The sequence below is a fragment of the Palaemon carinicauda genome, chromosome 6 (assembly GCF_036898095.1).
Source record: "Palaemon carinicauda isolate YSFRI2023 chromosome 6, ASM3689809v2, whole genome shotgun sequence".
NCBI classification, from domain to species: Eukaryota; Metazoa; Arthropoda; class Malacostraca; order Decapoda; family Palaemonidae; genus Palaemon; species Palaemon carinicauda.
This window is the reverse complement of record NC_090730.1, coordinates 151,003,770-151,031,202: the sequence shown is the minus strand read 5'-3', so window position 1 is coordinate 151,031,202 and position 27,433 is coordinate 151,003,770. Positions and strand designations below refer to the sequence as shown.

Genomic DNA, 27,433 nt, shown 5'->3' with positions numbered 1-27,433 from the left:
GCCTCTACCAAAGCGCAGAGGTAGCAGCAGGGCCTATCTGAATTGCGTCACAATTGCTCACCATTCATTCCTATTTCTAGCATGCTCTATTGCCTCTCTCACATCTATCCTCCTGTCCCACAGGACTTTCTTCCCTCCATCCATTCACCCAACCTTGGCTTTCCTCTTGCACTTCTCCCATTAACTCTACCATTCATCCCCTTCTTTAGAAGATAGCCATTTTTCATCCTCTCTACTGGAGAAGTTTTATATTTTTTCATATTTAAATTCTTTCAAAAATAGTCATTCGGTTTGATAGTGAGAACGCAATGTACACAGTTTGTTTATTTTGTTAGTATAAAGAAAATGCGTAGTGTGCCGAAGTGACAAAGATTCCTGCATCTGTATGGAAAATGAAACTTGGGAAACATGGAGAGAGTAGCCTGGCTTGCCCAGATGATTTTATACAAGGCATGCTAATGGCTGGCAGAGGAAACTCGATCAATCAGAGCGCGCTGGCTGTTGGACCACAGGATCCCTCACAAGCAAACTGCAGCACTCAGTATCCCACACAGTGCACTTTTATCTGTGTTGTTTTTTTCATTTTTGGCTAAAAGTAATAACTGCCATTAATCTATATGATGCCAGTTGATCTTTCAGTACATTTCCAGACTTCTAGCAGTGAACCGGAGTGTTGCAGGATGATGCTTAATATAGCACAATAAGACGAAACTTCTTGACATGCTTAAGGAATGAAGAAGCTATGTGGATATAGGCGGCCATTACATTATTAACAACTCAACCATTTGTTACATCAAGAACAACAAAACGAATATAGGGACTACGGCAAATGTCACTTCTAACAAGACAGCAAAAAGGGTAGTAACTTCTAGCAATAAGGCCATCGTAAGGATGGAGTCAGCATTAGACCTTTAGATAAGTGACTGAAGGAAGAAGAACATTGCACTGAATACCACCGCTATATGTGAGAAGGTTAGGCAACTCTATGGCAAGTACTTAGTTTCTCCAAGGGTTCGTGATAAGGAAAAAATCAAGATAAGCTAGTTAATTGCATGGTGATTTAGAAATTGGCAAAAGGGAAGTACGTACTATAAACAGACTGATGTATGGATTGAATTTAATCGGCTTAAATCTCAGCTTACAGTGTTTATGGGGAAGTTTTTTATGTATCTAATTGTATTTAATGATGACTCAGTAGGTGATATGATGTCTTACAATAGAGTCCCTGGCTTATTTATTTTCAAACCCTAGGCTAGAATCTAATGAGGTATCTAGCAGTCACATTGTACCATCTGCTGATCTGGAAGATGGTTCTCAATGCATAATAGAATCAAATCATTTGTTATAAGCTTTTATTTCTCAATTTGTTCCAGTTCCTTTTATTGCACAGCCTTCACCTTTCCTCAATCCTGATTCATTCCATAAACAATAGGATAGCATTATAGAAAAAGAATACAGGAGTCACAGATCAATACATCTCTCCTTCTGCTTCTGGACCAAGCACAAATAAGCCACCTTTCTGTGTAATGATTGATTAATATGGTATGTTGTATTAGCACCTCTAATGCTAAGCACATAGACTTTCAATAAGCCTAAAGCATTTTCTGAACAGGCAATGAAAAGGATGCCTCATGATGCAGCTGGCCTGGGGTCACATGACTTTTAGTCTAAGCTCGGGGACTCCCATCCGTATGTTGATTAATGATTTCAATGTCAGCATCAGACCCTCAAAAGGGATACGCTTCAAAGTCTTTACAACAGTATATTTTGAGCAAGAGCTTCAGATGGCTCTATTAAGCAACAAATAGCATGATCAGTTTTATGGAGCGAATTCTTTGAAGAGTCTAGAAAAGAAGGATGACAAACCTAGACTGAGGCACGCTGAGAAGTGGAGAATGAATTCCCATTCAAACTTTTGCTTGAAACAATTGCAGAAGTCTTTCCAGAGTAAATAGCTCAGGTTGATACTGACTGCCTATTCTTTGATGACGACTCATGTGACTGACACGAGCCAGACTGATTATAAACCCTAATCATTGAGTATTTTTATGAATAAAGTAAATAAAATTATGTAAAATCTTTCAAGAAATTCAATTTGAGCTGACTCCTGTTAGTTATAAGGACCCTTTATGAAGTGGGATAGTTACCTAGCCTTACCTTTTCAACAAAATAATTTAATTTGTTAGAACCATTAACTGATGTTAATGGGAAATAGTGTTAAACACAGGATATTCAGGTTAGCTATCCAAAGAAAAGAGTGGCAATTTTATGGAAATTCTTTCTTATGTTGATTCTGTAGTAGGAGTTTTATCTTCCCTTATTATAGAAAACATTGGAGAGCATTTTGATCTTTAACTAATTCTTGAAGTGTAGCATAAAATCATTACATATGGTGCCCAAGAGCCATAGGTTTATTTACTAATTTTGTGGGGTAAACTAGAAAATAATTATATTCTTCATTGCTGGGGATGGTCTTATATGCAAAGTAGTAGTACTCTGATATTGACTCCTTTATGGGGGGTAGACCTAATTTGGGCTCTAATAGAATACTAGTATGGTAAAATAAGTGTCTAAAAGGACACAGTATGAAGCTTTAAGGTCAATCATGTAAAGACCTTTTCCTAATAGTGCTGCAAGTTTTCCTAAGAAATATCCCCCACTCCTGACAATAGAAATAATGTTAGGTACAATAGTAGGTCCTCTGGGTTTCATGTAAACAGGAAAGCAAACAGGAATCTCCATAGAGTAGTTGGTTAGTGGTAGGTGGTAAGAAGGAAGAACTGCACCCATTCGCTTGTCATAGACGGCACTGATAATTTGGTATTTAGGAGAGTGATTGAGAATGATGAGATCGAGTTACAGTTCCTCAAAACAATACGTAAAGGTACAGTTTCGATTTTTCATGCCGGGTTTTATGAATCTAAGGTTTGTGATTATTCAAATAAGGTTAAGATTCTTCTATGGGGTTGTGTATCACTCCGCCTGAGGTTACCCCCATAGAAAACGGGAATAGGGATAAACTACACAAAATTCTGGTCGGTTGGGAAGAGTTACCAGTAATTCCTAAGAAAGTAGTTCTAGGTAAGTACTCTGTGTTGGAACAAACCAAGATTTAGGTTTCAGCTTTATTGCTTCGTCAATAACAGTTGCCTATATATTTCAATGTTAACGATCAACAGTAAGCTAGTCAAAAAAAGCAGTACATCTGGTTGCCAGACGCTACGAGAGAGAGAGAGAGAGAGAGAGAGAGAGAGAGAGAGAGAGAGAGAGAGAGAGAGAGAGAGAGAGAGAGAGAATTATAATTTTCCATGCTAATAGTACCAGTAAATATACCCTTAATTATTGTTATTTTAGGAAATTGTCTGCAAATAATACACTAAAAAAAAGCCCTAAAATATACTGCAATAATAGCAAAACATTAAAATGTATTAAAATAATAATAAAAAGTACATTTAAATTTTATAAATTACTAGCAATATTAATATCCCCATCCCTCTCTTTTGCTTAATAGCCTATACAGGACAATTACAGTATATGTACTATATATGCATTTCAGAATCCTATACAATATACTGTTCAGTATAATAAATAGACATAATGTATACTGTGCATTGCTGTAGCAATAACATAATACTGTTCAGTACATTTATGATACTACTACTATTTTCCTTTCATTATCTCTCAGAAATTAGATAACATGAGAGGGGATTCCCAATCCCTTTATCCCATCCCTTTAAGTTGCCTCTTACACCACACAGAGAGACGTTGGGGCTATTCTAATTGTTGTTAGGGCCCCGCATCCTAGCAGTACCAACCAAACTTGGCCAGAGTCTCGTAAGGCAACGAAAAACAAGGAAAAAAAATCCCATTTTGTTTCTTTTTGGATGTTGCTTACCTCCCATAATTGGGGGATGTGCCATGGTAGTTAGATAGATAGATTACTACTGCATTATATTAGAACTACAAATAGTATACACATATACCAAGGGACTTCCCCCAAATTTTGGGGGGTAGCCGACATCAACAAATGAAACAGAAAAGGGGATCTCTCCTCTCTACGTTCCTCCCAGCCTGACAAGGGACTCAACCGAGTTCGGCTGGTACTGCTAGGGTGACAGAGCCCACCCTACCCCGTTATCCACCACAGATAAAAGCTTCATAACGCTGAATCCCCTACTGCTGCTACCTCCGCGGTCTTCTAAGGCACCGGAGGAAGCAGCAGGGCCTACAGGAACTGCGTCACAATTGCTCGCCATTCATTCCTATTTCCAGCACGCTCTCTTGCCTCTCTCACATCTATCCCCCTATCACCTAGAGCTTTCTTTAATCCATCTATCCACCCAAACCTTGGCCTTCCTCTTGTACTTCTCCCATCAACTCTTGCATTCATCACCTTCTTTAGCAGACAGCCATTTTTTATTCTCTCAACATGGCCAAACCACCTCAACACATTCATATCCACTCTAGCTGCTACCTCATTTCTTACACCCATTCGCACCCTCACTACTTCGTTCCTAACCCTATCTACTTGAGATACACCAGCCATACTCCTTAGACACTTCATTTCAAATATTCAATTTCTGTCTCTCTGTCACTTTCATTCCCCACAACTCCGATCCATACATCACAGTTGGTACAATCACTTTCTCATACAGAACTCTCTTTACATTCATGCCCAACCCTCTATTATTTACTACTCCCTTAATTGCCCCCTACACTTTGCATCCTTCATTCACTCTCTGACGTACATCTGCTTCCACTCCACCATTTGCTGCAACAACAGACCCCAAGTACTTAAAACTGATCCCCCTCCTCAAGCAACTCTCTATTCAACATGACATTCAACCTCGCACCACCTTCCCTTCTCGTACATCTCATAACCTTACTCTTACCCACATTAACTCTCAACTTCCTTCTCTCACACACCCTTCCAAATTCTGCCACTAATCGGCCAAGCTTCTCTTCCGCGTCTGCAACCAGTACAGTATCATCCACAAACAACAACTGATTTACCTCCCATTCATGGTCATTCTCGTCTACCAGTTTCAATCCTCGTCCAAGCACTCGAGCATTCACCTCTCTCACCACTCCATCAACATACAAGTTAAACAACCACAGCAACATCACACATCCCTGTCTCAGCCCCACTCTCACCGGAAACCAATCGCTCACTTCATTTCCTATCCTAACACATGCTTTACTACCTTTGTAGAAACTTTTCACTGCTTGCAACAACCTTCCACCACTCCATATAACCTCATCACATTCCACATTGCTTCCCTATCAACTCTATCATACGCTTTCTCCAGATCCATAAACGCAACCTCCTACTCCTTACCTTTTGCTAAATATTTCTCGCATATCTGCCTAACTGTAAAAATCTGATTCATACAACTCCTACCTCTTCTAAAACCACCCTGTACTTCTAAGATTGCATTCTCTGTTTTATCCTTGATCCTATTATTCAGTACTCTACCATACACTTTTCCAGCTACACTCAACAAACTAATACCCCTTGAATTACAACACTCATGCACATCTCCCTTACCCTTATATAGTGGTACAATACGTGCAAAAACCCAATCTACTGGTACCATTGACAACACAAAACACATATTAAACAATCTCACCAACCATTCAAGTACAGTCACACCCCCTTCCTTCAACATCTCAGCTCTCACACCATCCATACCAGATGCTTTTCCTACTCTCGTTTCAACTAGTGCTCTCCTCACTTCCTCTCTAGTAATTTTTCTCTCATTCTCATCTCCCATCACCAGCACCTCAACACCTGCAAGAGCAATTATATCTACCTCCCTATTTCCCTCAACATTCAGTAAACTTTCAAAATATTCTGCCCACCTTTTCCTTGCCTCCTCTCCTTTTAACACCCTTCCATTTCCATCTTTCACTGTCTCTTCAATTCTTGCGCCGGCCTTCCTTACTCTCTTCACTTCTTTCCAAAACTTCTTCTTATTCTCTTCATATGACTGACCCAGTCCCTGACCCCACCTCAGGTCAGCTGCCCTCTTTGCCTCACGTACCTTGCGCTTTACTTCCACATTTTTCTCTCTATATGTTTCATACTGCTCTACACTATTACTCTGCAGACATTCTTCAAATGCCCTATTTTTCTCTTTCACTTTTACCTTCACTCCTTCATTCCACCATTCACTGCCCTTCCTCATGCTGCCTCCAACAAACTTCTTGCCACACACATCACTTGCAATCCAAACAAAATTTTCTTTTACCAACTTCCACTCCTTTAAATTACCAGTTTCTCTAACTTTCACTTCGTCATATGCCATTTTCAACCTTTCTTGATATTTACTTTTTACTCCCGGTTTTATCAGCTCTTCAACCCTCACTAGCTCCCTTTTTCATCCACCTACTCTATTTCCCCACTCTTTTGCTACAAATAATTTTCCTTCCACCAAAAATTGATCAGACATACCGTTAGCCATACCCCTAAACATGTGCATGTTTTTCAATCTTCCAAACATTCTTTTAGTTATCAACACATAATCCATTAATGCCCTTTCTACCACTCTTACCCATGTATACAAATAATAGTGACAACAATAAATAACAATAATAAAGTGATGAAAAAATAATGTATTTTAAAACTTCAAAATTTGCCAATATAAAATTATGTTTTGTTGAAAAGGAAGCGCTTTACATACATGATAAACTTGTATCATAAGGTAAGGCAAAATCTAACCAAATTATTTGTAATGATTTCTTACGGTTCTTATAAACTTTATAACCAATCCTTTCATTAATTGGAAGGAAACTCTCACTGGGGGACATTACCAAGAGGCACCACTCTAGCTGTCAATCAATTTAAAATTTATAATGGGTTTACAGACAGCTCAAGGAAGGACCTCAAATAATAAAAGCAATTAATTCTTGGATCTATTAGTGAGAATGAGAACTCCCAGTATCTAAAATATTTCTTCAACTTTAACACATACTGAACCCCCGGACATGGGCAAGTAAGCCAGCAAAACAAAGCTTATTGGTAAAAAAGTAGATAATAATTCATGATAATTCACCAAATTATTCACTAATTGGCTAAGTGCACAAGCAAAAGATAAAGGTTTAACAGGAAAAAATCAGGTAAGAGCTACAAAAATAACTTGCAATTAGCAAGGTCCACACAAAAAGTAGGACCATTCCTGTCTGACACATAAGACCCATAGTGGTGCAATTAAGTAAATCATAGGTATGTAAGACAAATTTTCAATTATTTATGTTGTATTGAATGCATTTTGGGGTAAATTATCTAAATGATCTTCACATCTGCTGTGAGAGGTTGTATAATGCACATGCTGTGTGAGAGAAAATAATATAGTATATATTTTTATCACCATATAAAAATATAATTCATTCTATACTAATGATGAAAATTAGTCTCGATTGTAAGGGCCCACAATTCACATCACAATATCTGATTTTTATGAATAAAAAACATGAAGAGCCAATTAAAAAGGAACTCAAAACAGGACTGCCTTGAGTTGAATGAAACCCTCTTATGAAAAGTATATTGACCGGCAAGACAGATCTCATTCATTGTTTAAGTTGTCTTCATCCACTTTAGTTGTTATTCAGTACTTGTTTTGCGCTACAATTATGAGACACTTGAGCATACGTAAAATGAAAAGGGTTATGTTATTTGTATGACCACTTGACTTGTAAAAAAAAATGTTATTTTTATTAGTAAAATAAATTTTTGAATATACTTACCCGATAATCATGTAGCTGTCAACTCCGTTGCCCGACAGAATTCTATGGAGGGATACGCCAGCTATCACAATACTAGAAGGGGGTGTACTTACCAGCGCCACCTGTGGCCAGGTACTCAAGTACTTCTTGTTGACACCTCCTCAATTATTCCTCGGTCCACTGGTTCTCTCTGGGGAGGAAGGGAGGGTCGATTAAATCATGATTATCGGGTAAGTATATTCAAAAATTTATTTTACTAATAAAAATAACATTTTTCAATATTAAACTTACCCGATAATCATGTAGCTGATTCACACCCAGGGAGGTGGGTGAAAACCAGTGTACAAGATTAAAGGATAGCTAAGTATCCCATATTTCATATAACAGTTATCTCAAATAACAATGAAATAATAAGTACCTGGTAAGGAAGTCGAATAGAACCGTTACTCTGCCTCTTTTTTTAAAGTTCGTCTTCCTTACTGAGCGCAGCGTTCCTCTTGGAGGCTGAATCAACCCAAAGGTGCCAAAGTACACGGGGTTGCAACCCCTACTAAAGGACCTCTACCAAACCTTTAACCCAGGCGCTTCTCAAGAATGAATAGACCACCCGCCAAATCAAAAGGATGCGGAAGGCTTCTTAGCCTACCGTAACAACCATAAAAACAACAATAAAAGCATTCAAGAGAAAGGTTAAAAAAGGTTATGGGATTAAGGGAATGTAGTGGCTGAGCCCTCACCTACTACTGCACTCGCTGCTACGAATGGTCCCAGGGTGTAGCAGTTCTCGTAAAGAGACTGGACATCTTTCAGATAAAATGATGCAAACACTGACTTGCTCCTCCAATAGGTTGCATCCATTATGCTCTGCAGAGAACGGTTTTTATTAAAGGCCATCGAAGTAGCTACGGCTCTTACTTCGTGGGTCCTTACCTTCAGCAATGCAAGGTCTTCCTCCTTTAAGTGAGAATGTGCTTCTCTGATCAGAAGCCTTATATAATACGAAAGCCCATTCTTGGACATGGGCCTCGAAGGTTTCTTGATGGCACACCATAAAGCTTCTGACTGTCCTCGAATAGGTTTAGACCTCTTAAGATAATATTTGAGAGCTCTGACAGGGCAAAGAACTCTCTCTAGTTCGTTACCTACCATGTTGGAGAGGCTAGGTATTTCAAACGATCTAGGCCAAGGACGTGAAGGAAGCTCGTTCTTTGCTAGGAATCCAAGCTGAAAAGAACATGTTGCAGATTCGGTTGTGAAACCAATGTTCTTGCTGAAGGCATGAACCTCACTGACTCTCTTAGCTGTTGCAAGGCAGACGAGAAAAAGAGTCTTGAGGGTAAGGTCCTTGAAGGAAGCTGACTGGAGAGGTTCGAACCTAGATGACATAAGGAACCTTAAGACTACGTCTAGATTCCAGCCTGGAGTGGAAAGACGACGTTCTTTAGATGTCTCAAAAGACTTAAGAATGTCTTGAAGGTCCTTGTTGGAAGACAGGTCCAAACCTCTGTGGCGGAGAACTGAAGCCAACATACTCCTATATCCTTTAATCGTAGGTGCTGAAAGGGATCTCTCATTCCTAAGATGTAGAAGGAAGTCAGCTATTTGGGTCACAGAGGTATTGGTAGAGGATATTGAATTGGCTCTACACCAGCTTCGGAAGACCTCCCACTTAGACTGGTAGACTCTACGAGTGGAAACCCTTCTTGCTCTGGCAATCGCACTGGCTGCCTCCTTCGAAAAGCCTCTAGCTCTAGCGAATCTTTCGACAGTCTGAAGGCAGTCAGCCGAAGAGCGTGGAGGTTTGGGTGCAACCTGTCTACGTGAGGTTGACGTAGAAGGTCCACTCTTAGAGGTAGAGTCCTGGGGAAGTCGACTAGCCATTGAAGTACCTCTGTGAACCATTCTCTTGCAGGCCAAAGGGGAGCAACCAGCGTCAGCCGTGTCCCTTCGTGCGAGACGAATTTCTGCAGAACTTTGTTTATTATCTTGAACGGTGGGAATGCGTACAGGTCGAGATGGGACCAGTTCAGTAGAAAAGCATCCACATGAACTGCTGCAGGGTCTGGAACAGGGGAACAGTACAGCGGAAGTCTCTTGGTTATGGAGGTGGCAAACAGATCTATGGTAGGTTGACCCCACAAGGTCCAAAGTCTGTTGCACACACTCTTGTGGAGGGTCCATTCCGTGGGAATGACCTGATTCCTTCTGCTTAGGCGATCTGCTGAGACGTTCATATCGCCCTGAATGAACCTCGTGACCAGAGTGAGGTTTAGACCTCTTGACCAAATGAGGAGGTCCCTTGCGATCTCGTATAGGCTCCTCGAATGGGTCCCTCCTTGCTTGGAGATGTAAGCCAAGGCTGTGGTATTGTCTGAGTTCACCTCCACCACTTTGCCTAGCAGGAGGGACTTGAAGTTCAACAGGGCTAGATGAACTGCTAGCAGCTCCTTGCAGTTGATGTGGAGTAATCCTTGTTCCTCGTTCCACGTTCCCGAGCATTCCCGTCCGTCCAAGGTTGCACCCCAGCCCGAGTCCGATGCATCTGAGAAGAGATGAAGATTGGGGGTCTGAATGGCCAACGATAGACCCTCCCTGAGAAGGAGGTTGTGCTTCCACCACAGGAGAGTGGTCTTCATCTCTTGGTTGATAGGGATAGAGACTGCTTCGAGAGTCGAACCCTTGTCCCAATGAGCTGCAAGATGGAATTGAAGAGGGCGGAGGTGGAGTCTCCCTAGCTCGACAAACAGGGCCAGTGATGAGAGGGTCCCTGTGAGACTCATCCACTGTCTCACTGAGCAACTGCTCCTCTTCAGCATGCTCATGATGCACTCTAGGGCCTGGCTTATCCTGGGGGCCGATGGAAAAGCCCGAAAATCCTGACTCCGAATCTCCATTCCCAGGTACACAATGGATTGGGAGGGAATGAGTTGAGACTTCTCTATGTTGACTAATAGACCTAGGTCTCTGATTAAGTCTAAAGTCCAATTGAGATTCTCCAGACAACGACGACTCGTGGAGGCTCTCAACAGCCAGTCGTCTAAGTAGAGGGAGGCTCTGATGTTCGACAAGTGTAGGAATTTTGCTATATTCCTCATCAGATGAGTAAAGACCATAGGAGCTGTGCTTAGGCCAAAACACAGGGCTTGGAATTGGTAGACAACCTTTCCAAAAACGAATCTCAGGAAAGGTTGGGAGTCTGGATGAATAGGAACGTGAAAGTATGCATCTTTCAAGTCCAACGAGACCATCCAGTCCTCCTGTCTGACCGCTGCTAAGACCGACTTCGTCGTCTCCATCGTGAACGTCTGCTTGGTGACATACTCGTTGAGAGCGCCGACGTCCAGCACCGGTCTCCAACCTCCTGTCTTCTTGGCCACAAGAAAGAGACGGTTGTAGAAGCCCGGGGATTGATGGTCCCGGACTATAACCACTGCCTTCTTCTGCACAAGTAGCGACACCTCCTGGTGCAATGCTAGCCTCTTGTCCTCTTCTTTGTAGTTGGGAGAGAGGTTGATGGGCGATGTGGTCAGAGGTGGTTTGAGGCAGAATGGAATCCTGTAACCGTTCCTCAGCCAACTGACAGACTGGGCGTCTGCACCTCTCTTCTCCCAGGCTCGCCAGAAGATCTTGAGTCTGGCTCCTACTGCTGTCTGGAGATGCGGAGAGTCAGTTTTTTCCTTTAGATGTCCTGGATCCTTTCCTAGACTTGCTCCTGTGAGAGTCTGGACGGGAGCTTCCTCGGCTGGGGGCTCTACCACGAAAGGGCGGTATGAACCTCGTAGCAGGGGTATCAGCCACTGGGGAGCGATAAGTCTTGGGGACTGAGGTAGCAACCTTAGACTTACGAGCCGATGAGGCTACAAGATCGTGTGTATCCTTTTGAATCAGGGCAGCAGACAAGTCCTTAACCAGCTCTTCGGGGAAGAGGAACTTCGAGAGCGGAGCAAAAAGGAGTTGTGACCGTTGGCAAGGTGTAATGCTGGCGGAAAGGAAGGTACACAGTTGTTCCCTTTTCTTCAAAACCCCTGATACAAACATCGACGCAAGCTCACCCGATCCATCCCTAATGGCCTTATCCATGCAGGACATTAATAGCATGGCAGAATCTTTGTCCGCAGGAGAGGTCTTCTTGCTGAGGGCCCCCAGGCACCAGTCTAGAAAGTTGAACATTTCAAATGCTCTAAACATTCCTTTCAGTAAGTGATCCAGGTCTGAGAAGGTCCAACAAACCTTAGAGCGCCTCATTGCAGTTCTCCGAGGCGAGTCTACCAGACTTGAGAAGTCAGCCTGGGCAGAGGCAGGTACTCCCAAGCCTGGTGCTTCTCCTGTGGCATACCAAACGCTCGCTTTCGAAGTGAGCTTCGTTGGAGGGAACATGAAAGAAGTCTTGCCAAGGTGTTGCTTAGACTGCAGCCATTCCCCTAAGATCCTTAATGCCCTCTTAGAGGACCTAGCTAGGACTAGCTTAGTATAGGTGGACTTAGCTTGTTGTACGCCCAGCGAAAACTCAGATGGCGGAGAGCGGGGAATAGCAGAGACAAAGTGGTCTGGGTAAACCTCCCTAAGTAGAGCCAAGACCTTACGAAAATCAATAGACTGTGGAGAAAGCTTGGATTCATCCACGTCTGATGAGGGATCCAGGTGTGCCTCCTCATCATCAGACGCCTCATCACCAGAGTGTAGCGAAGGTATCGGACAAGAATGCTGAACAGCAGAGTCAGAACGAGTAGGAACAATAGTAGTGGTTTCCTCTACAAGTGACTGTTGAGGGAGAACCTGAGGCTCAGACTGCAAAGGCTGAATAGCAGACGAAGCAGAAGGAAGGCGCATGGGTGGAGGAGGCTGACTCCTAGCATGAGCGGTTGAACCCAAGGATTGCGCTTGCTGAGCGGTTGGTGGAAGCGGAGTAGCAAGTTCCTGTTCCTGTGGTGAGAGCGGAGCGTGATGAGGTTGAGGCTGCGCAGAACAAGGTAAATGTCTCGCAAGCTGAGGCTCCTGAGGCGCAAGGCCAAGGTGTAGTGGAGCTTGCCTTGTGGATGGTTGAGCTCGCTGCAGCGAGAGCTGAGGAGACTGACTCATGGACGGGAGAGGTTGTTGTACCTCAGCCAAGAGTTGCACCACTGGTGGAGCAGCAAAGGGAGGCGGAGGAAGAGAGGTATAATCCTCCTGATCCCATAGCAAAGGTTGCCTTAAAGAAGGCGGAGGCTGAACACCAGTGGGAACAGCAAACTCAGACCGTGGCTCAACATCGTACGCCTGGCAGATGGTACTGCGATCAGGCGGAGCAAGCGCAGGCGGAGCGAGCGCAGGCGGAGCGAGCGCAGGCGGAGGGAGTGTAGGCGGAGGCGGAGGAGCAACACTCTCAGCCCGACACTCACGCATCAAGTCCGAAAGCTGTGCTTGCATGGACTGTAGTAGAGTCCACTTAGGGTCGACAGTCGAGCTCTGTTGTGGCAGAACCTTACTCCTCTTGGGCGGAGTGCAGTCGACAGATGACTGCGGCGAGTCAGAGCTGAGCCAATGACTGCAACCTGGCTGAGCACTCGCGGACTGGACTCTGCGTTTAAGTGGTCTCGAGACCTGAGACCAACGTCTCTTCCCTGACAGATGATCAGCGGACGAGAAAAAGACGGGCTCAATCGTCTGCGGGTGGGAGTGACGGTCTTTGGAAGACACGCCCGCAACCACCGAGGAAACTTCTGTGCGCCTAACAAGGCCTGCCGAACCCTTATGCCCTTCGACATTGCTTCTCCCCTGGGCATGGGAGCTTGCAAGAGGTCCCGGACTGGGAGGACGACTGGCTCGCACAGAAGAATCCTCACGCACCACACTGGCACTGACACTAGCACTTGGCACTGCACTGACACTAGCACTCGTCACAGCACTGGCACTAACTCCACCCACTGCACTCTTGACCTTAAGTTCCTTAACTTCGGCCATCAGAGACTTATGGTCACTTACCACTGACTCTACTTTATCGCCTAAGGCCTGAATAGCACGCAAAACAACAGACATATCAGGCGGAGGGCAAACAGTAGGTTCGGGGGTAGCCACTACAGGGGTAGGAAAAGGTAGGGGATCATGAGGTGAGGAAAACATTGAAGAGTGAGAAGAACTCCTCCTAACTCTACCTCTCTCTAACTTAGATGAATATTTTAAAAGACGGACAAATTCCAGTTCCGAAAGTCCGGCGCATTCCTCACATCGATTTTCTAACTGACAGGGCCTGTCCCTACAGTCAGAACAAGCGGTGTGAGGATCTACCGAGGCCTTCGGAATACGCCTATTGCAAGACCTACATCGTCTATGGGAGGGGGCTTGCGAAATGTCAGACATCTTGAATCCAAAGAGATAGCCAAAGGGGTTTCCAAAATCAAGCAAAAGATCGTTAACCGTTAATCAGGACTATATAAAAGCTATCTAGCTAATATAAGAAGGTTTCCAGTAATGCGACAGCCGAAATCTGAGAGAATACTTCACCAATTAGCCGTGAACAAACTCGAAGATCATAAGCGTATCCCAGAACGTCTTGCCGGAAGCACGACAGAGGAATAATTGAGGAGGTGTCAACAAGAAGTACTTGAGTACCTGGCCACAGGTGGCGCTGGTAAGTACACCCCCTTCTAGTATTGTGATAGCTGGCGTATCCCTCCATAGAATTCTGTCGGGCAACGGAGTTGACAGCTACATGATTATCGGGTAAGTTTAATATTGAAAAAATTCTGTGGTACCTGTTTAAAAAATATAAACTTGTACTCACCCGCTCTCCTTTTGCTTTGCTGTGAAAATACACCCTCTGAGTGTAAGCATCATATTTCTTTTCCCATCCCTTTGGGGGGCTTAACTTATGGACTACATCAAACAGGGCAGATTTTTGTTCTTCTTCACTGTAATCCGGGAAATCTGGCGATGTTGGAGTAGTAGGAGTAGCAGGTACATGAGGAGGCTTGGCACTAGCAGGAGGAGCAGGTGGAGTAGTTAAAAGGCTTACAGTATGACCAAGTTGAGGATGAGCACCAATTCTATTAGGAGAAATGGAAGAAGCTGCCGGTAAAGTATGAGATGACGTATCAGCGTTAAGCAAAGAACGATTTGAAGAGCTGCCAAGGGTACACGATCTGTTAGAAGGCATCAGTGCACTCTCATACTGATTATGACGAAGCCTATGTGAACTTTTGGGTGACGATGGGTAATCAGGCAAAGGAGTCTGCATTTGATTTCGTCCAAAGTCAAATCGATCTGATCTAGAAAACGGTGGTACCTAAAAAAAAATTAAATATCTTAATACAGAGATACCTAGACCAAATGATTATTGTACAGAAATAAATAAAACAAGTAAAATTACTTCATTCAAAAATTTGTTATGACCATAATTATGACTTCCATTCCTTTCAAAACTAATTCTAAATGTATAAAAAATTATACAGATTTTTAGACCTTTTATATTATTTAACACTACATTTACATTACCAATAAATGATTTGGTTTCCACTGAAATCAATTACCTAAAACTGAAAATTAAATATTACGTAAACAAAATCTGATGATCAAAATATTTTACTTAAATATACAACTTTTGTTTCACATACAAGTCAAAGGTTTGTAAAAAGAAAAAAGAAAAAAAAAATGCCATACAAGTCTGGAGTTTGTAAACAATGACTTACAAGTCTACTGTTTGCACAGCATGTCCTTAGGAAGGGATGGTTTTAAAGAAAAGAAGAGCTGAGAAAATAGTAATCAAAATTTCATAACATAGTCGGGTATGCTTAGCCAAGTGTATATTATTATTATTATTATTACTATCCAAGCTACAACCCTAGTTGGAAAAGCAAGACGCTATAAGCCCAGGGGCTCCAACAGGGAAAAATAGCCCAATGAGGAAAGGAAATAAGGAAATAAATAAATGAAGAGAACAAATTAACAATAAATCATTCTAAAATAAGTAACAACGTCAAAACAGACATGTCATATATAAACTATTAACAACATCAAAAACGAATATGTCATAAATAAACTATAAAAAGACTCATGTCCGCCTGGTCAACAAAAAAGCATTTGCTCCAACTTTGAACTTTTGAAGTTCTACTGATTCAACCACCCGATTAGGAAGATCATTCCACAACTTGGTAACAGCTGGAATAAAACTTCTAGAGTACTGCGTAGTATTGAGCCTCGTGATGGAGAAGGCCTGGCTATTAGAATTAACTGTCTGCCTAGTATTACGAACAGGATAGAATTGTCCAGGGAGATCTTGAATAAAATGGCGACAAGATAAAAGTATTGACACTATAATATAAGAGCAGTGTGGTTGTTCCTCATTAACCTAATTGGCAGCGAAAGATATAATAAAAGTAAGAAACTCCATAAGTACTGGGTTTAAGATAGAATTAATTTTGCATTTGAAATATTACATTTCAAAACATACACACAACTGTAATCCTAATATCCTGTATCCCAATCTGGGTGTAAAGGATTGGTGTGTTCATCCCATCCCTGAGCATATGGAATTAGATGGGTAACAGAATCTATGACTCTTTAGAGAATTTTTCATCCCCAAATCATCCTTTTTTACTATTTCCTTTTCATTTATGTTATTACCACATTTTTACTATCCATCTCAGCCTATGTTTATTCCTTATAACCTTAATCCCTTTCTTATCTTATAGTTTCCTTATTCCCTTTCTTATTCCTTATTATTCGAAATTCCTTATTTTTAGTATTCCCTACTACCTGTATATATTATGTATTTTCCTTTCCATATCTATTTAAAACCACTTTCATAGTTGACTGAGCACAGGTGTGCACCTCTACTAATTTGGTTGTTTGATAAATACTTTTCCTATAACTTTCTTGTTTGTTAATAAAAAAAAAAGTACTTTCTTAAAAAAGCTCTTTAAAGACTTAAATTTATAAGAATATGAAATATGTTTCCTTTTCAATTTGTAAAAACAAACAGCAGTCAGAAATGGTAGTCATAAAAACAAAACCAACATTGACATCCAATCTTAAACAAGTTAGCTAGCAGTACACTAATTGAAAATTTTATTTTTTATTGGATGGTGTTAAATAAAATTAATGTAGAGAAAAGTAAGGTTAAACCTACAGTACTGTAATTCTTTTCATTAAACGATGATAACTTTAAACGTTTTTTTTTAACAAAAAGTGCATATTTTTTCATTAACAAATAAAAACAGTTTCGATTATCATAATTATATATAAATTCTAATTTCACTATTTTTCTACCTAATTTTCTATAAGAAAATTATTCATGTATACAATAGTTAAATAAGAACAATAAAATTTCAAAATCCTTTCTTTTATTTTAGTTTTTTTTTAAACAAATGAAAATTTATATTTTTCCTCACATTTTATATTATCAAATATTATTTAAACATACTGTATGTAAGAGCCTCTTTTACCAGCCTATTTTAATAATTTTTATTATCAAAATTTCTGCACACCAGATTTATCGCACAATAGATTGCATGTGTTAGGGATATAGTTTATGGGTATGTTTATTTGTTTTTCATGAAAGTTTAAGTACATTTACTATTATTGTTATTTTTGTTACATCGGAGAGCATCACGATATTACAACAGCAATATACATACACCACAGTAGGCGAGGCAAAAAGGAAAGAAAAGAAGTGGGGATCAAGAATGTTGCACAATACAGTATATCAATCCTAACTGACATGATACCGAGATGAATTATAACTACTGTATTATTAAAAACATTTTGTGAATCTAAACATGTGGATTATCAAAACCACAAAGATGAAATTCGCAACGACGGAGAGCCAAGTGTACTCAATTTTTACAATAAAAGTCAAACCTGATGTAAAGTGAGCTTTTACTTGATAATTTCTTTTTGTTAAGCAGTATCGTAATGGGAAAAATATATGTAGATATTTTATTCTTTTAAATTCTTTATACAAAAAATATAGATTTATAGATCTAAAATATATAATTAATTAGAAATAGTAAAAAGTTGAATTACTAATCAACTTGTTACATTAACGAGAACATGGGATTGCTTATGAGGATTTTTCTAAAGTTACTTGGCCAAGTAATTTTTTGTGGCAAGTGGTAAGCCTTGGAGGTATATATAAACCACTGCAGTCGAGGTAAAAGAAGTCCCATTTGTCAAGGCGACAGGAGGAATAGGATAGTTTAAGCCTGATGCCTGATCGGCGACCTTATATGACGAAAACTAGATGAAGAGGCAGAGGAAGTGTTACACTGTATGTACATTAGATTTATGTATAGTTATAAGACCTGTTAGAAGGGATTTTTTTACCCATTACATACTGTATACAGTACATGTAAAAATAAAAACACTGAAATTCGAAAACGCCATCGAATTATAGAAATTCTCATGAATACTTCGTCCCCAGCCATCTGTCAGGTATGATACTGTACTTCTAGGGTTATACAGGCAGTTTCTGGAGAAAATGGATCCTGATATAAGGGTCAGGTGACGAGATAGGAGACAGCCTTGACAGAATACTGAATGGGTGTGGAGGCATTTCAGCTACACCCATTATGACCCAGAATTCTATAAGTCATTTACTATGATATAATATCTTGAAGATGATAAGGAAAACTTAGAACTTTATCGTCAGAAGCTGTGTTTCTGCATATCAACTTTCATATCTACAACCAAGTGTCGTCATCTGTCTCTCCCTGCATAGAAACTTATGAAGTCTACCGACCTACATCACCGTAAGAGCTTTTGTATATCATTATTTAGTTTAGTGTCCTGTGAGTATTCTGTGAACATTGTAAAACATTGTAAAATACTTTAAATACTTGTGTTAAATCTTAAATATAGTTATTGTTAATGTGTGCTGGCTATCATTTTTATTTGCTGTTGACACCCTAGCAGTACCAGCTGAACTCGGTTGAGTCCCTTGTTAGGCTGGGAGGAACGTAGAGAGTAGAGGTCCCCTTTTTGTTTTTGTTTCTTTGTTGATGTCGGCTACCCCCCAAAATTGGGGGAAGTGCCATGGTATATGTATGTATGTACTATTCTATCTATTTTTGGTAAACCATTTATGTAGATTCTACATAATCCATGATGTGTAATAGCTAATCATAACAATCCTTTAAGTAGATTTTACATGATCTACATTGTGTATAATAGCTGAACATAACAGGGAGGATCAGAAGCCACAGGCGTTCACTAAATGGGAATGCCTGACAAAGAAAAAAAGCACATGAGTAAGAGTGCTAGGCTCATGGAACATTGCTCCAACCCAGGTGTTTGCAGGAGGACCAGCCTAACTGAAATTAGCTTTGAAAGAGAAGAGAAAGAAATTCATCTCCTGAAGATGTACTTGTGGTATCTTTCTCACTCCAGGTAAATGCAGGTAACATACTGTATTAGGTTCTGGGTCAGCTAGAGTCTCAGGTGATGGTACAAGTGATCACTCATGGCCAGGAGCATCAAATCGATAGAACAGACAAAGGTATGGCTGATTTTGCCCCTTGATCAACTATGTTAGATGATGACGATGGAATTTCATGATAAACTGTCAAAACATTTTATACATGCTCACTCTCAGATACAACAAGGAGGCATAAACTTCAATTAAAAGATTTCATAAGATCAGACACAACCTATATAAGTTCATTATTTACCATTTGTCTCATCTGTAATTGAAACTAATAAAATCTAATGTGGGTGAAGCTGAACAAGAATCATGGCTTGAAACTAAATGAAGAGGAAAGGAGAGCATTGAACAGACTGATCCTCAGAGACAATGCTAACAGAATTATTAGAATCCTCTTTGCTACATAATACATTATATGTATCATCAAACCGATCTTGGACTAAACAGCTCTGAACCCTCATATCAGAGGAACAGTAATTTAATGTGACAGGTTGTGCTTTCCAATTAAACTGTAATGAAATATCCCTAATGGTATTGCCATCAAAAGAAATCAAAAGTGACTAAGGTCTATCAACGTCACTGAGATTACAATCTATCATACACCCACATTTAAAATTTTTGTTTTGAATTTTATTGTTTTCAGGAAATCAAAAGGGACTAAGGGTTAACATCATCACTGGGAATACGGTCTATTGTACACCAAAGATTAATTTTTTTTTTTTTCTTGTTTTGAAAACATTCAGCAAATGAATTTTAGAAGATTCATTGAAATAAAAAAATATTTCTATCAAGACAAAATTGTAGTAGTGTGATATGGTGTAAATCATCTTTGTTTATAAATCTGACTGCATTCAAACTTCAAAAGATACTCCCTTTGTTTCACTAATAATATGTTATTTTCATTAGTAAAATAAATTTTTGAATATACTTACCCGATGATCATGTAGCTGTCAACTCTGTTGCCCGACAGAAATCTACGGTCGGGATACGCCAGCGATCGCTATACAGGTGGGGGTGTACACAACAGTGCCATCTGTGAGCAGGTACTCAAGTACTTCTTGTCAACAAGAACTCAATTTTCTCCTCGGTCCACTGGTTCTCTATGGGGAGGAAGGGCGGGTCCTTAAATTCATGATCATCGGGTAAGTATATTCAAAAATTTATTTTACTAATGAAAATAACATTTTTCAATATTAATCTTACCCGATGATCATGTAGCTGATTCACACCCAGGGTGGTGGGTGGAGACCAGCATACATGTTAACAAAGAAGCTAAGTATCCCGTATTTCATTTTATTAGTTATTCAAAAATAACATAAAATAAATAAGTACCTGGTAAGGAAGACGACTTGAACCATTACTCTGCCTTTATTAAGTACGTCTTCCTTACTGAGCGTAGCGGTCCTCTTAGGATGCTGAACGACTCTTAGGTGCTGAAGTATAAAGGGCTGCAACCCATACTAAAGGACCTCATCACAACCTCTAACCTCGGCGCTTCTCAAGAAAGAATTGACCACCCGCCAAATCAACAAGGATGCGGAAGGCTTCTTAGCCGACCGTACAACCCATAAAAAGTATTCAAGAGAAAGGTTAAAAAGGTTATGGGATTATGGGAATGTAGTGGCTGAGCCCTCACCTACTACTGCACTCGCTGCTACGAATGGTCCCAGGGTGTAGCAGTTCTCGTAAAGAGACTGGACATCTTTGAGATAGAATGATGCGAACACTGACTTGCTTCTCCAATAGGTTGCATCCATAACACTCTGCAGAGAACGGTTCTGTTTGAAGGCCACTGAAGTAGCCACAGCTCTCACTTCATGTGTCCTTACCTTCAGCAAAGCAAGGTCTTCTTCCTTCAGATGAGAATGTGCTTCCCTAATCAGAAGCCTGATGTAGTAAGAAACTGAGTTCTTAGACATTGGAAGAGAAGGCTTCTTGATAGCACACCATAAGGCTTCTGATTGTCCTCGTAAAGGTTTTGACCTTTTTAGATAGTACCTAAGAGCTCTAACTGGGCAAAGTACTCTCTCCAGTTCGTTCCCCACCAAGTTGGACAGGCTTGGGATCTCGAACGACTTAGGCCAAGGACGTGAAGGAAGCTCGTTTTTAGCAAAAAACCGAGCTGCAAGGAACATGTAGCCGTTTCAGATGTGAAAACTATGTTCCTGCTGAAGGCGTGGATCTCACTTACTCTTTTAGCTGTTGCCAAGCACACAAGGAAAAGAGTTTTTAATGTGAGGTCCTTAAAAGAGGCTGATTGGAGAGGTTCAAATCTTGATGACATAAGGAACCTTAGGACCACGTCTAGATTCCAGCCTGGAGTGGACAACCGACGTTCCTTTGAGGTCTCAAAAGACCTAAGGAGGTCCTGTAGATCTTTGTTGGTGGAAAGATCCAAGCCTCTGTGGCGGAAAACCGCTGCCAACATACTTCTGTAACCCTTGATCGTAGGAGCTGAAAGGGATCTTACGTTCCTTAGATGTAACAGGAAGTCAGCAATCTGGGTTACAGTGGTACTGGTTGAGGAAACTGCATTGGCCTTGCACCAGCTTCGGAAGACTTCCCCTTTAGACTGATAGACTCTGAGAGTGGATGTCCTCCTTGCTCTTGCTCTAGCTCTTGAGAGTCTTTCGATTGTCTGAAGGCAGTCAGACGAAGAGCGTGGAGGTTTGGGTGTACCTTCTTTACGTGAGGTTGACGTAGAAGGTCCACTCTTAGAGGAAGAGTCCTGGGAATGTCGACCAGCCATTGCAGTACCTCTGTGAACCATTCTCTCGCGGGCCAGAGGGGAGCAACCAACGTCAGCCGTGTCCCTTTGTGAGAGGCGAACTTCTGAAGTACCCTGTTGACAATCTTGAACGGCGGGAATGCATACAGGTCGAGATGGGACCAATCCAGCAGAAAAGCATCCACGTGAACTGCTGCTGGGTCTGGAATCGGAGAACAATACAACGGGAGCCTCTAGGTCATCGAGGTAGCGAACAGATCTATGGTTGGCTGACCCCACAGGGCCCAAAGTCTGCTGCAAACATTCTTGTGAAGGGTCCACTCTGTGGGGATGACCTGACCCTTCCGGCTGAGGCGATCTGCCATGACATTCATATCGCCCTGAATGAACCTCGTTACCAGCGGGAGCTTTCGATCTTTTGACCAGATGAGGAGGTCCCTTGCGATCTCGAACAACTTCCTCGAATGAGTCCCTCCCTGCTTGGAGATGTAAGCCAAGGCTGTGGTGTTGTCGGAGTTCACCTCCACCACCTTGTTTAGCTGGAGGGACTTGAAGTTTATCAAGGCCAGATGAACCGCCAACAACTCCTTGCAATTGATGTGAAGTGTCCTTTGCTCCTGATTCCATGTTCCCGAGCATTCCTGTCCGTCCAATGTCGCACCCCACCCCGTGTCTGATGCGTCCGAGAAGAGACGGCGGTCGGGGTTCTGAACAGCCAAAGGTAGACCTTCCTTGAGAAGAAAGCTGTTCTTCCACCACGTTAGAGTAGACCTCATCTCTTCGGAAACAGGAACTGAGACCGTCTCTAGCGTCATGTCCTTTATCCAGTGAGCAGCTAGATGATACTGAAGGGGGCGGAGGTGGAGTCTCCCTAACTCGATGAACAGGGCCAGCGATGAAAGTGTCCCTGTTAGACTCATCCACTGCCTGACTGAGCATCGGTTCCTTCTCAGCATGCTCTGGATGCATTCTAGGGCTTGGTTGATCCTTGGGGCCGACGGAAAAGCCCGAAAAGCTCGACTCTGAATCTCCATACACAGGTAGACAATGGTCTGGGATGGGACGAGCTGGGACTTCTCTAAATTGACCAGGAGGCCCAGTTCCTTGGTCAGATCCATAGTCCATCTGAGATTCTCCAGACAGCGACGACTTGTGGGAGCTCTTAAAAGCCAGTCGTCTGACGGAGCCGGACACAAGATCATGGTACTGCTGCACAGTCTGTGAACTGTCAACCATGGGGAAGCGAGGAAGTACAGCGACAACCCGAAACTGTCTAGACTGTCTGGGTAGTACAGACAACTCCTTATCGGGTTGCTGAGGTTGCCGCACTGCGTCACAACAAGTCACCTCTGCTGGTTGTTGAACGTCTTCCCAGTGACACACTGACTCCGTAAAAAAATCCTCTATCAAGGACTAAGCTTGGACTGCATGTCTTGCAACAAAGCTCAAGGTCTATGGGAGCAGGTGTGGCAACAGACGGGGTTAGCGACTGAAGCGGAACCATTTACCCTCCCTGGAAGCATGTTATGCTTAAATAAAAGTCCATAGGAGGCTAAGCAGCTTAAGGCTCCTCTCCAAATGACAGAGTCCTCAAGGGAATATCAGAAGGAGGGAGAACAGCACTTTCTCATCTACAGGAACCATATCCGAGAAAAGCTAAGTTCTCTCAGTGAGGGTTTCACTGGTGCAAAAGCAGCAGACCAGAAGGCAACGTTATGAAACTGCTTGACAGTCTGTGAACTGTCAAAAACTGAACTGTCAACCACAACAGGAGCGTGAGGACATACAGCACTGGTGTATAAGTAGCAGACCAGAAGGCAACGTCATGTAACTGCATGACAGTTTGTGAGTTGGCAACAACCAAAGTTGTGTGGGGAAGCCTCAACTCCTGCCTGACTAGTTTGCTGCTGGCGAGTGGCGGTAACCACAGTGTGTTGCGGAGGCTGACACACCGTGTCAAAACACGGCAGCTTGTGGTAGCTCCCGCACGGCAACGGAGTGCTCTGTGTGTGGGAGTCATCATACATCTGGCAGGGTTGACTGTGCATGGGTGGAGGAGCTCTCACAACAAGAGTGTGAGAGCAGGAAGCCATGCCGGGCGCACAACCGTGGGAGGTGTAGGCCCACGGGTGCATCGTCAACCTTCTCCGCAGTCGGAGTGTGGGAGCTGGCAACAACAAAAGCAGAGTGCTGGTGCGTGGGAGGGGCTGCGGTGGGTTGAGGAGCATGCGGTATGGTATGCAGAGCATGCTGTAAGGTATGCAGAGCATGCTGTAAGGTATGCAGAGCATGCTGTAAGGTATGCAGAGCATGCTGTAAGGTATGCAGAGCATGCTGTAAGGTATGCAGAGCATGCTGTAAGGTATGCAGAGCATGCTGTAAGGTATGCAGAGCATGCTGCATGGGCTGCGGAGAAAGCCGCATAGTGCTGGAACCCGGCAGCTCTACAGAACCTTCCCACTGCTGATGCGGTAGCTCACGCATGTTAGCAGATGGTGCAGCAAGAACATGCGTCTGGCAGGGTGGACTGCGCATCGGTGGTGGAGCTCTCACAGGTGGAGGGTGGGAGCAGGCAGCCGCAGTATCTGCTGAGCGCACAACCTCGGCGGGTTGTAGGTTAACAGGCTGCATTGTCAACCTTCCAGCATGATACTCCTGCATGAAGGAGCAAGCTGAGACTGTATAGTCTGCAGCATGGACCACTAGGGTCTATGAAAGACAACAACAAACGGAGCTACTGTCCGTTGTGACTGAGGGTCTAAAACAGCTGGTGCGGCAACAGACGGAGTTACTGCCTGTTGCGGTACCACCTAGCCTCTCTTAGGAGGTGTGCAGTTGTCGTACTGCAGCGAGTCCGAACTGACCCAGTGGCTACACCTAGGCCGTTGGACTTGCGCGGAAGGGACCGACTTGCACTTAAAAGCTGCAAGATTTGGTCCATGGTTTCTGCGAGAAACCTCTTCCGCAGACGAGGAATAAATGGGCTCTCTAGTCTTTGTGTGGGTGGGGTGATCACGTCGGCAACGTGTGTAGATACACCCGAAACCACAGAGGGAAACGTCTGTTCGTCGATCAAGGCCTGAGGAACCCATAAGTCCTTCGACATTACTTCTCCCCTGGGCTTGGGAGCTTGTAAGAGGTATCGGACTAGGTGAACAACTGGCACGAACAGACGAACCCTCGAACGCAACACTGTAACACTTTGCGCATATCACTTTATCACTTTTGATTTTCTGTTTGCACTTATTTCACTGAACTCGAAACTTTAAGTGGTTTGTACCTGAAACACGCAATCCTATCCTTCATTAAAAGGTAGTAATTGCGAAAACAGTATTACAATGTAACAGAAAAACATAATGAAAGATAAAGAATTCAGTGGCTGGAAAAGAGACTAAACACTAGATCAAATAAACTACGTTTAAAATCTCTCACCGCATAAAGCCTGGGAACAAGAATAAAACTCTAGAAACGTTTTACCTTCTTCCCCTATATCGACTAGGGAGAAGAGCAAAAAAAAAACGAGAACAACGTTACCCGCTTGAACGAAACGTTTATCCTCCTCTCTCTCCCACCGTCTCTATCTCTCTCTCTCTCTCTCTCTTGACTTAGAACCTGAGAGATGAGCCCAATTATATATATCGTTAAAACATATTATTGTTAAAGGAAAAAAACTGAAAGGTTTCCCAAATAAAAAGTTCCTTTATAGAATTAAAACCATTTAAGCTAAGAAAGAATGAACGAAACGCTAGAATCGGTTTACTCTTACTGCAACGTGAAACCGTGAAATACTCTCTCTCTATCGTAACGATAGAGCGCAAGTTGAACGTTCTGAACGTCAACAACTGCGGAGACTAAACAAAACGTTAGTTCAACTTTGAAAACAGTACGAGACTTATCAAAGAAATTCTTTCAAAAACATTAAAATTAAAATAGCATAAATTCTTAACAGGAAAAACGATATGACGAGCTCAATGTTAATTAACTTCGGTTCCAAGTAAGGACCGCCTACTATTAGGAAAGGTCGCATATAAACAAACATAAAAAAAAAAATTTTATAAGTTTATAATAAAAGGAAAGTTAATCGAAGAGGCCTATAAATGGCGGAGATATAAAATAAAAAATGAAAGAGAGTCTATACTCTCTTCGACACCAACACTTCCGTCTAAGGGAAGGGTCGGCCATTTAAAAGTGAAAGAGAGTCCATACTCTCTTCGTCACCATAATTAAATCAAATTAATTCCAAAAGCTTGCTAAGCTAATGATAAAGCTTCCTGAATAGCGAAGGCTAAACTCTAGAGCAAATACATCACCAAATCGTGAACAATAACTCCAGAATCAACAGCGTATCCAAGTAGGTCTAGCCGGAGGCACGACAGAGGAAAAATTGAGTTCTTGTTGACAAGAAGTACTTGAGTACCTGCTCACAGATGGCGCTGTTGTGTACACCCCCACCTGTATAGCGATCGCTGGCGTATCCCGACCGTAGATTTCTGTCGGGCAACAGAGTTGACAGCTACATGATCATCGGGTAAGATTAATATTGAAAAAAGCAATGCTGTGATTATAAAGCATCCCATAAAAACTTATAAGTAAACACCTTATCCACTAACAAAAAGCATTGCTGTGATTGCAAAGCATTTCTTAAAAACTATTTACTCTACAAAAGTATAGTTGAATTAACAAAGAAATAATATAAATACCTCGGGAATAGAGACTGAATGAACAATTTTTCGTGGTGGCTTCCATCTTTTCTCTCTCGTCTTACTATTGTAGTAAAACTGTCTTTTAGTTCCTTCATCATAATACTCACCCCAATCGTCAAACAAAGATCTCTGGGGGCTGATTCTTGGGGATGGAGGAAACTGTAAATGGAAAAAATGCAATGTAAATTAAGCAATACTACAAAGAACACAAAAAATCCTGAAAACTCATGCCATGTACTTGCTCAGAACAAGCATTAATTCATGCACAATTACAGTAAAGTACCGAATTTCTTTTTCTTATAAGCAAATGATGAGACCAAATCATTCAAGTCTAGGAATAAAATGGTCAAATTTATTAATTTACAATGAGAAATAAACTTCACAAGGGCCAAATTAATACATAAATAAAGTATTTACAACATTCAAATATATTTTCAAGTTATCTGAAGTCATTAATTTGTTAAACTAATTACCTTAGTATTAACTACTTCCCTTATCTGCATCATTTTAATGAATACACAGAATTTTTTTTTATTTAAATGAATCTTACCTAGTAGTCATACTTTAATCATCAAAGCCAACAGCTTTCTGACTTAACAAAAATAAATTCTACCCTGCTCTCTCTCCCATCTCTCCCTTCTCTGTGATGCCCAGTACAGATTTGGGTATGGTAACCAATGGTAGCCAAGTTATACAACCAAAAATTATATCTAACAATTTCTAGCTTATGGAAACTTATTCTAGATAAGCACTAACACATAGAATATGAATTATTTATCATTTCAGTGTGAATTGAAACACAACATAAAAAAAATATCAAAATTTGTACTTTTCCAATCTATACAAACCAGAATCCTTTATTAGAGGTCTGACTTGAGCAAA

The 27,433-nt window shown here is 41.7% G+C and overlaps 1 protein-coding gene across 1 annotated transcript in view; it reads right to left on the bottom strand.

Moving 5' to 3' along the window:
• LOC137642731 (uncharacterized) overlaps positions 1–27,433 on the bottom strand; it is a 154,502-nt gene that overhangs the window by 109,706 nt on the left and 17,363 nt on the right. Inside the window, exons 4-5 of the mRNA XM_068375557.1 lie at positions 26,549–26,710; positions 14,486–14,986 (exon numbers count right to left, since the gene is read on the bottom strand). Of these exons, the coding sequence (XP_068231658.1) occupies positions 14,486–14,986; positions 26,549–26,710 (663 nt within the window). The remainder of the gene's footprint in view (positions 1–14,485; positions 14,987–26,548; positions 26,711–27,433) is intronic.